Here is an 11,171-nt window from a genome sequence, read left to right on the forward strand (position 1 = left end):
TTTATATTTTCTAAAATTTCTTTTGTCTTAATAAACACAGTTTAAAATTTCACATGTTTATTGGTTAACTTAAAGCATTTTTTATGGTTTTTCATCGTTAAATAAAAGGGTAGCTTCAAAAGGTTAATTTTAAATATAAAACTCCTGTTATTTTTAACTTTAACTATTAAAACTTTTTTTTTTTTAATTTCTATCTGTAAGGTGGGTAAGAGATAATGGTGTAGAATATATAAAACAAAAAATTTAAAATGTATTTTAAAAATTTAGCTAACTCAGCATTTGTAGGTTTTTAGTTGCATTGCAGGGTTTTAAAGCTACCAAATCAAAATAATAAAAAAGTCCCTACTATGAATGTTTAATAAAATTTTGAATAAATTTAATAAATGCATAAATTAACTTAAGAATTGTCCAAATGAAATAAAAATAGTTCTTCACTTTTGAATTTCTCTACTTTTTTTGCAATTTTTTTTATAAAAACAATGAATTTGAGGGATATCAAAAAATTGAAACAAATAACTTTGTTGTTTGTTTTTATTTCAACAGTACTGTACATTTACTATTATAGTGAAATACCAAAACCTAGTTCTTCTTTAATTGATACTTATGAGGTAAGTGTATAGAAGTATTAATAAAGCTTTGATGTGCTTTTCAACAAATTTCAACACAAACAATTAGTAAACTTAATAAATAATTGTAAAAATACTTGATATGAGCAAAGTTTTATTGACAAATTTAATTTTACACTATCTAATATTGGGCCTGTTGCACTTCCTGTTAGGGCTGGGCTGAAGCAACTGGAGCTTTGGCTTTTACCTTCTTGGCCACAGACCTGGGTACAGTGACCGGCTCCTCTGATTTGGGCTCCACAACGTTTACGTGGTCAAGAAGGGGGTTCTTGGGTGTGGAGAAGCACGTGGTCCAATCTTGCTGGTGGGGTTGTGGGGAGGCACGATTTTCACTTTGATTCCAATGACACCTTGCCTCATTTTGACTAGCATAGATACTAAGAAAGTGTTAATATTTGCTAGTTTGTATAATCAGTGATTATCATTAGATGTTATTCTAACAGAGAGATTTCTTTTAAAATTAGTTTTGCTTGAGATTTTTCAATCAAAAAGTTTAAAAATGGTTTTGAAATAAAGATTAAATTGAAAAAGTCTTAAAATAAACACTCCAATACTTTAGGAAGAGATATATATTCTTAATATAGTCTGTTTTTTCCTTTTTAGTTTGTGCCTTCCATAAGTAACCTATTATACTTTCCAACTTAATCTAAAAAGTTACCTTGAATTTTCAAACATAGTAATAAATTACTGGTAGTTACTTTTTAAAGTAAAAATAAGATTAACTTTCAAAAAAATAATTTACATTTCCTTTTGGCTTTAATTTGTTAACTTGTTAATTGTTTAATTCACCAAAATGAGAGTTTGACAGAATAATATAAGACTAGTGTTTTTTTGTATATGTGTTGACCACTGGGTTTTGATCTCACAACATTCAACTCAGGAAGTTTTCATAGCAATAGGGCTCCTTTGCTATCAGGCTGCCTGTTTGAGAAAAGCAAGGAGTTTTAATCTATTTTGAAGCTCAAACAATATTTTTGGCTTAAAGGTTGTTGAAGAAGAAGTAGAAGATTCTGATGCTGATGAAAACATTCATGCTTTTTATTATGCATGGTATGGAAATACTGATGCTGATGACAAATTTGTTCATTGGAATCATCCCTTTTTATCTCACTGGAAAAAAGAAGAGTCCAACAAATATGCAACTGGAAGTAGACATAAACCACCAAATGATATAGGTAAATTATTAATTTTTTTTTTACAAAATTTATACACTATTTAAAATTATACTGGTTCTTAACATTTTCAAAACTGCTTTAATAACACTGATATCATTAAAAAACTTAATATTTTTATTTCAAATTCTTTTAATTTGTACTTTTATACACTTATTTTATCAATTTAGTACAATATTTTTACAAATATAGCCCATACAAGACGTTTTATATTGAATCTAGTCAACCATCTAGAGAAATTTCCCACCAATATAACAGTTTGTCTAAAACTAAAATAGCATTTTAATAGTTGAAAACTAAATACTAAAGTTTAGTATAAACTTAATTAAAGTATGAATAGGTTTTTATAAAAATTATTTACAGAGTTGCTAAAAAACCTGGAATCCTGGAAAAATTTTGAATTTGACAATTTAGGCAGAAAAACCTAGAAAAACCTTAAATTTAAGTATTGCTGAAAAAAAACTGGAATTTTAAAGAAGTTTTACCTGTAAAGTAAAGAAGTTTCTATTTGAAAAGAAAATTTATCATAGAAATTAAAAAAAAATATTAATATTTTTTTATTAAAGAACACTTATAAATTAGCTTTACAGTATCTTTTTAATTTATTTATAATATTTAAAACAGTTTTTTTAACTTAAGTTTATTAACATACTAAAAATAAACCTAAAAACTTGATCTTTACAAACCTGGAAGAAATTCAGAAAACCTGGAAGAAATTGACAAAAAAACTTTTGCTAACCCTGTAGACTAGGTATTAAAAGCAAAGAACCAAGTAAACCATCATAAACAAAAGTTACGTCCGTGCAAAGGAATACAACATTTTTAAAAGAAATTATTTAAACTAGATTTAGGGTTAAATTATAGTATTAAGCTATTATACTTAATATTATTTTTAATGAAACTTATTGCATAGAATAATATTAAATCTTTATATTAGTAATTTTAAAAATGCTTTACAAACAATTATTGAATTTAAAATAAAATAGGGCATTGTATTGTGAATCAAAAATGGTATTTACTGTAAAATAGTAATAAATGTACCAAATAAACTAAAAAAACATGGTATAGTTATATAAACTTACCTTAAAAAAACATACTGTTTACACTTTCTTACTAGTTAAGTAAAAAGACAGGATTTGTTTTTATGTTTGGTTCAAGCTTATGAATAGATTCGAAAGAGTATTCCACAACAAAGTAGGTATAAACAATTGTACCATGATTTCAGTTTTCTCATTTATTTATTATCGTGAATTTAAAGTTTATACCATTTGTTAGTTTACTTAATGTTGCCTTATTTTATTACACTTTCAAAGATTGATTGTGAATATTTTTAATCAAAAAAGTTATAAAACTAAAATATATAGTTATAATTATTAGTATCAAAGCTTTGCTAAACAACATTAAAAACTAAAGTTAATTAAACTTGCATAGTACTACCATTAGTTTTTATCTTTAATTAACTGTAAATCATTTTTTTAACTTTCAACAACTTTTAATAATTTCTATTGAATTTAAGGCCATAGGGGGTAAGCCATGTTTTTTACAAATTGATCTTATTCTATAGAGTTTTTTCTAAGCTTTATGATGCTTTTTATTGTTTTAAAAAAATCGAATAATTTTTTAGATATGACCAGTCAAAGTAGGGACAAATAATAGGTTAACTATGGGAAGGGAAAACAAAAACAGCAAAAAAAGACTATTTTATTCAAAATCTATCTCCTACATTTTTCAAACAATCTTCTTTAAACTTTCACAGTCTAATCTTTATACAATAACAAAAAATTGTTATGTGGACTTTGAAAATTTTATTGTAAAAATGTAATTTTTTTGAATTTTGTAATAATTTTTTTTTTTTAATTATTAAAGTTCATAAGTAAAGTTTTTTTTTAATGTAAGTAACATTTTCTGGAAATTTGAAGAAGATTGCTTGAAAAATGAAGGAGGAGATAGATTTTTAGTAAATATCAAAACTTCCGAGAAAATTGACCCCAAAAATTTAAATGATGTTTTTGAATTCTATAAAAACTGGCTTGTAGTTTGTACCTGAAGCTTTCATATAAAAGCAAAAGTTAGTTTTTGTATAAAAAAGTGTTGGAGTCCCCTACGGCCTTAGTTTACAATATTTTTGTTGTATTGACAATATTTTTATTATTTTTACTTTTTGTTTATTATTGTTTATATATTTAATTAGCATTAAAATTAATTTATACTTTAAAAAAAGATATTGACAAATACACTGAATTTTTATTGAAGTTGAAAATTTTTCAGTGAGTGCTTTTAAACTACTATTGTGTATAACTAAGCTATAGAATATAATGTTAACATTTATGAAACCTTAATAATGGATCCGTCATAATAAGTTTAAATTAAGGGCATGGGGGGGGGGGGGGGGTAAACACCCTTTTTTGGTTTTTGATCTTATTTTATATAGTTTTTACCAAGCTTTAAAATTCTTTTTACAGATTTTAAAAATTCAAAACATTTTTTGAGATATAGCCGGTCAAAGTTGGAGGCAACAATAGGTTCCTTATGGGAGGCGCAAACTAAAACAGCAAAAATAGACTATTCCACTAAAAATCTATCTTCTCCTACGTTTTTTGAGATAACTACCTCAAATTTGTAGGAAATGTTCCTTGATATATTTAGAAAATTCTGTCGGAAGTAATTAAAAAAAAATTAAAAAATAAAAATTTTATATAAAAAATAAACAAAAAAAACAGTTTTTTTGTTATAAAATTTTTATTTTTAAATTTTTTTAAATTCTGTTCCTACAGAATTTTTTAAATATTGCAAGGAACATTTCCTAAAAATTTGAGGTAGTTATCTCAAAAAACGTAGGAGAAGATAGACTTTTAGTGATTTCTAGTTATTTGCTGTTTTAGTTTGCTTCCATAAGGATCCTATTGTTGCTTCCGACTTTGACCAGCTATATCTCAAAAATTATTTTGAATTTTTAAAATCTGTAAAAAGCATCTTGTAGCTTAATAAAAACTATATAAAATAAGATCAAAAACTGAAAATGGGTGTTTACCCCCCCCCCCATGCCCTTAAAATGTGAAATAAATACTGTTTAGATAAGAATTTGGGAACTTAAGTAAACAAGACTTTTTTAAGCATAAGTAAGTAAACGGAAACTTAAGATGGTATAAGGATATCACAATAAAGTATATACATACAAGTTTCAAAATTATATAAACGTAAATAATGATAAAAAAAGGCTATGAAAACTTTTGATGTTTTAAAGGGAGGTTTTTTGAGTTTATGTTTTAGTAATTTGACGTATATATTATCAAGCCTTCGTAAATGTTAATAATATATTCTATAGTTTGGTATCACACAATAGTAATTGAAAAGCTTGTATCAAAAAAGTTTCTACTTCAAAAAAATTCAAAGTATTTGTCAATATATATTTTTTTAAATTGTATCCTATATAGTATAAATAACTAACATTGTTAAATGCAGTTTAATATTTTATTTTTTGCTTGAAAAGGTCGCAATCTCTTGCCACTGAAACCGGTCCCGAATAAAATATATAATTTGCATAAATCTATTTAAAGAAGCTCTTTACATCCCAGTAAATTGAGCATTCTTTTTTAGTTAAGGCAAATAACTATACAAATGTGTACCCTAAAAAAATAATTTATACTTTGTTTAAGTTCTTATCATAGTATTAGAGTGTTGTATTACTTTACTATCAGTTTAGTTTTGCTTTTATATTAGACAAATAGTTTCAGTCTGATTTTTATTATAAATATGTTTTTAAACATAAGGTATAAAATACACACATATTGTTTATTTTCTTACATACTTACACACTTTGTTCTAATGTAGGTTTATCCTTTCAGACTTCTATAAAGCTGTTTATAATTTATCGGTTGAAAAACAACCATTTAACCAAATATAAAAAACAGTTGTTTAGTTTTTCTGGCAACACTTGCTTGTCTGAATATTAAGAATTTATTGGTGTTATCTAATGCAAAATTTTTTGTATGTTAAAAAAATATTTAATAAATAAAGCATTTTCAGGTTCAAATTTTTATCCAAGTCTAGGAGCATACAGTTCATCTGACCTTATGGTACAAAAAATACATTTCAGTTGGTTGAAGAAAGCAAAAATAGGTAACTTATACTTTCCTCTATTTTTTACTTTAAAGTGCAAAATTGTTTTAACAATTGTAAAATTTAGTTATAGTAGTAGTTTTCATAAAAAAGCATCAAATATAAACTGCCGTTCATGTATATAAGTAACTTTATAGTACAGTATTTTTATTCATAATTCAAGATAATTTATCTTTAGGTGTTATTGCACTTTCTTGGTATCCTTTAGGAAAAAGTGATGATGAAGGTGAACCCAGATCAGAACAATTCATTAGAGAAATTTTAGATAGTGCTTTGTATTCAGGAATAAAGGTTTAAAAGTTATATATCCATGTGAATTTTATATTTCTGTGATCGTTACTTGGTACTTGTTGGTCAAAATACTGACATTTTAAATAAATAATAATATATACAATATATTTGTTTAGATTTAAAAATATTGTAAACTAAATTATTATAAGTTAATAAAACAAAGCATTCTTTTTTGTGCATAGAAGACTTTTTATTTCGAAACTTCAAGCAAAATGACAAAATAACTTAATTTACTCAAATATGTTTAGTTTTGAAAACAATTGACTGATAACGATGGTTTAGTTGGGTATAGAATCTAAGCTTTTTTTTTGTTCATATAAGTTATTGTTTTTTTTAAGACTGCGGTTTTTTTTAGCTATGACATGTTAAATTTTTATAAAGCATAGTTATATTAAAGCACCAATAAGAGATACACATTTTAGAGATAAATTCTGCACAAATTATTTATAAATCGTTCATTTCAGCATTCTTTTTAAAATAATTCTATTTAAAAAAACTCTATTTAAAAGTTTATTGAAGTTAAAAAGGTACAGAAATTCAATTTTCTGTTAAAGAAAAAACTGATGTTTGGCTTCATCTTCAAGAAAAAAACTTGCATTAAGATTGACACATGTGTGTGTTTGAAAAATATTAAACTTTTTAATCATTTAACTTTTAAGCATTATTTGAATTTTAAAGAATTTATAAACTACTGAACTAAATATAAGAAAAATTAAAAAAGAAACTTTTAGAGTCTTTTCTTCAAAAGTTTATTAAGTAAGTTTATTATCTTTCGCACTTTTAAAAGTTATAAAAAATTAAACTGCACATTAATTAAAATTTTTTAAACTTTCTTCATATAAGGTTTAGTTAACATGTTTATTGCATCTACTAAATTTGTTTTTATTTAAAGGTTTGCTTTCATATAGAACCGTATGAAGGACGTACTGCAGAATCCGTGGCAAATGACATTAAATACTTAATTAAGACGTTAGTAGTCAAACATTAAACTGACATTCTACTTTATTTTTATCTTAATTTATAAATGGTTTACAAAATATTTTAAATTTCAAAAGTTTTATTTAATATATCAAGTTAAGTTGATGTTCTTAAGTGTTTTAATGAACATATTTGTATTGTATGTTTGCTTTCTAGTCTTGTAGGTATGTCTAGAAAACAAGTAAAAAAAACTTTTGTTTACAAGTATAGGTTATTAAGTTATACTTTTCATTTTTTACAAAACTTTATTTTATATTGTTTTTTAGTGGCATTATATTTACACATTGTACGTCAAAATTTATATACTTTTAATTTCAATCGACTATGTAAAAATAGTTTATAGTTATTTATGAATTAAATAGTAGTATTTAAAAAATGTTGTTTTACAAAAACTTCAATTTGGATAACAAGTTGAATTTGTATTCTTAATATGTCTTATGATATCTAATGAATAAAATTAAAACAGTATTTTTGCTAAGATGTATAAAATGATTTCAAACTTTTATTATAGTTAAGCTAGAAATCATGGCTTGGCAAAGCATTTTTCTAAATGTTTTGACTATTAACGTGCAAAGTACCAAAAGTTTCTTTTAAAAATACTATACAAAAAGTTACAGCTCCTTCAAGCTTATCAGAGCTTAGTTTATAGAAATTATTTTATAAAACTTTTTCTTAAACTTCAAAATAAATAAATAGTTTTTTTATCGAACATTTGTTACTTGATTTTATCAAAGTATTTTATGGTCTTTGAATAATTTCTAATTTATTAAGTAAGTTCATGTCTCACTATATATCTATTTCTGTTTAAGTTAAGACGAAATGCTTGAATTATCTCTTTGTTTTTTTCTTAACACTACTTTTTCTACATTAAAATGGTCTGGTATGGTTGTTCTATAAGCTTTTACAACTTCTTAACTTTAAAACTACTTTTTTTTCACAATACTGTCACTTTTTTATATATAGTCAGTAACTAAGTTGTAGTTAAATCTCAACATTTCAAATGTGATTAGGTTAAAGCTTTTTAGACAATGTCCAGTTACAACCGAGCCTAAACTCAAACATATGATATTGTATCACTGTTTATACCCAAAGTTAAACCATGGTGTTTGGAATGCTTTTATGAAATATATCCAGCTAACTGAAGTTAGAAATGATAAACGTTCAATTAAACTTAATTAATTTTTTAGATTAAACTCTCAGTTGTAGTCTTTTGCGGTTATTAATTATTTTGATAATTTAGAAATGTTGTTCATCAAAAATAGTCATGTACTGTTCACAGTGTACATACTAAAGTTTTTACATGATTACAGTAAGGTACAAAGAACTTAATTTATTACAATACTCAATTTAATAAGTAATAAAATTTAAAACAAATATGTATTTTGTAAATATACTTACTTCATAGTGTTTTAAAAGCTACTTTTTGGCTTTTCTAAATAACTACTTATATAATATTGGCATTAATTCTCTGACTTTTTAAAACATATGCACATTAAAGTAAATAAGGAAGTTTTATGCATAATTAAGATAATTTGGTAAGTAGTTTTTAATGGAAAAAATAACTAATATTATAGTTCAAGGGTATTTTAACTACACAATATAAACTGTTGAAAAAAAAATTGTTAGAAAAAACATAAAAAAAGTTTTTATTAATGCTTGGAAATTTTTTTCAAAATAGTTTCTATTCAGACTAACTTACACAAGTGTAAATTTTGAGAAGCACTTTTATAAATTATAATGACAGTAAACTCCTAGTTATGTCATTTTTTTGAAAATCAAAGCACCTCTTAAATATGTGTATATCGTTTTTCAGTATAAAGTGTATTTTTTTATTTTAAACAAATTATAGTCAACTAAACAATTAGATACGGAACGCACGACTCCATGTACACCAAGAGGAGACCGAACTCTGCCAATTGGCTGCCAATGTTCTACATTTACGACTCGTACCTAATAAAAGCTGCTGATTGGAGCAGAGTTTTATCAAATGACAGCGAGTTGCGGTCCTCCCAAGATTACAATGCAATCGTTATTGGCCTACTTCTAAAAACTGATAATTTGTTAGTTGGTTTTGAGTAAAGTGTAAAAAATTTGTTTGTGTTTTTCTTTCTAACTAAACTATAAAATGTTAATAAAAATTTTCGACTACTTTAGTTATATAAAAAAATCTATCTAATAATGGCATCTTTATTTTTAGATAAATTTAAGTTTAAAATAAATTTCTTAATCCGTTTTAAGTACATTTTAGCCAATTTGTCAAAAACAATTTTTGTGAAGACTTGTAAAAAGAAGTTTTGTAATTCTGATGAATAATGTTTAAAATAATCATTTTTGTTTACCTAGTTATTTTAAATAATTATACCGCATTTTATAAAGAAAACAAGTACTTGAATCAAATTTTGATGGATTTTACACTTACTTTGCCTCAAGTAAAGTAAGCCAGGCAAGTGACCCCAAAAATTGGAACAAATATCAACAGTTTGCAGTTGACAACAACTTAATATTTATACCGAGTGTTGGTCCTGGGTACATCGATACAAACATAAGGTTAGCATGTAGACATTTATTTAAATTGTGTCTTTAGTTGTATACACTTTAAAGTTTTTATCATGGTACGTAATTTAATATTCATTAACATTTAAACTTACAGCGAAATAAATAAGAATTCAAAAAAGGTTGAATAGAATTTTATTTTTTTTAATAAACATTCTAAATGCCTACTTGATGTTGTTTTGATACTTGAAAATTTCTAGTAGTATGAGTCTGTATGTACACTAAATGTTAAACATTACATTTATTATCTGTTATGATTTGAGTAAGGGTATATAAAATTTAGTTATAGTAATTTTTTTTTATCACTATGTACTTAAACAAGTTATCAAAGACAAAATTTTTAAGTGCCTCACCAAGTTTACTTCAAAATTTCAGGCCTTGGAACTCGGCGATGACTGTGGAGCGGAAAGGGGGAAACACCTACAAGGAGAACTGGAAGAGCGCGGTGGACAGCGGTGCGCGGATAATTTCAATAACTTCGTTCAACGAGTGGCACGAAGGCACGCAGATCGAGCCCGCCGTTCCCATGACGTCACTGGTGGACCACTACCTGGGGGGGAGGAAGCCCGCCATGTTCACGTACAAGAGCTACGTGAGCTCGCCCGACTACTACCTGTCCCTCACGCGCCTCCTAGTGGACGAGTTTCAGCAGAGCGGGCCGCGATGAGATTGCTTTCTATAACTTATTTGATAAATAGTACTTTTGTTTTCAAACTTGCCTTCTTTCGGAGTTTTCTGATGTAAACGCACCGTGCTGTTAATTGTATTAATTTGAAAAGATGCATATATTCATAATTATATCTGCCAGCATTCTGTTACCAAACAAACACTTTTGACTATTTTTAAAGAACAATGTTTTTGGTTAAAAATATTTAAAGTAGTAAATATTTTCTCATACCTAACAATAATTTTGAAGCAAAATAGGTTAGTTAATTTTATAAGCCCTAAAATAGTACTTAAATGTTTTCTTTAGACGTTCCAAGTATGACGAAGCCTTTATAAATTAACTAGTTTTATGTATAAACTTAAGTTTTTACGTTTAATTTTAGAATAATGCTTTTAGTTTATTTAAAAATGATTATTATTTTATATCTTTATCACAAAACTTTCAAGTAATATTTAATTAAACTAACGTTATTATGTTCAAATTTTCTATGAGTTTATATTTTTAAATATACCGTTTTTAAGTTATTTTAAACTTCTTTAGAATGATGAATAAGTGTTTGTTTTGTATGTAATGTACTTTAAATTGGCTTTTTGCAATTTTGAATTTATAGCGCAGTCTGTATAATGTTTTGGTACAAGATATATAATTTATACTAATACCTCTTAAACAGTTAAGAAATTTATGTACATCTTTAAAAAACTTAAAGTGAATCAACTGTTAAAAATTAACTTTTTTATTTATAATTTTTTTTATAACTTATGCCAT

At 25.6% G+C, this 11,171-nt stretch overlaps 1 protein-coding gene across 1 annotated transcript; it reads left to right on the forward strand.

The window, feature by feature from the left end:
* The first annotated feature begins 442 nt into the window (after positions 1-442).
* On the forward strand, positions 443-10,830 carry LOC145838141 (glycoprotein endo-alpha-1,2-mannosidase-like). The gene is made up of 8 exons (XM_082945689.1): positions 443-608; positions 1,612-1,801; positions 5,825-5,917; positions 6,096-6,208; positions 7,101-7,177; positions 9,052-9,246; positions 9,563-9,733; positions 10,115-10,830. The coding sequence occupies exons 1-8, from the start codon at positions 480-482 to the stop codon at positions 10,404-10,406; spliced, it is 1,260 nt and encodes a 419-aa protein (XP_082801815.1). The 5' UTR covers positions 443-479; the 3' UTR covers positions 10,407-10,830.
* Positions 10,831-11,171: the final 341 nt, after the last annotated feature.

Source organism: Thalia democratica, chromosome 6 (genome assembly GCF_965202585.1).
Source record: "Thalia democratica chromosome 6, ktThaDemo2.hap1.1, whole genome shotgun sequence".
NCBI lineage: Eukaryota > Metazoa > Chordata > Thaliacea > Salpida > Salpidae > Thalia > Thalia democratica.

What these genes read in the sequence shown, in the direction of transcription:
- LOC145838141 (XM_082945689.1), top strand. Translation starts at nt 480, where the DNA reads ATGAATTTGAGGGATATCAAAAAATTGAAACAAATAACTTTGTTGTTT. An exon ending in CTTTGTATTCAGGAATAAAG is followed by an intron (nt 6,209 to 7,100) that starts GTTTAAAAGTTA and finishes TTTTATTTAAAG; the next exon opens with GTTTGCTTTCATATAGAACC. An exon ending in CTTCTAAAAACTGATAATTT is followed by an intron (nt 9,247 to 9,562) that starts GTTAGTTGGTTT and finishes CATTTTATAAAG; the next exon opens with AAAACAAGTACTTGAATCAA.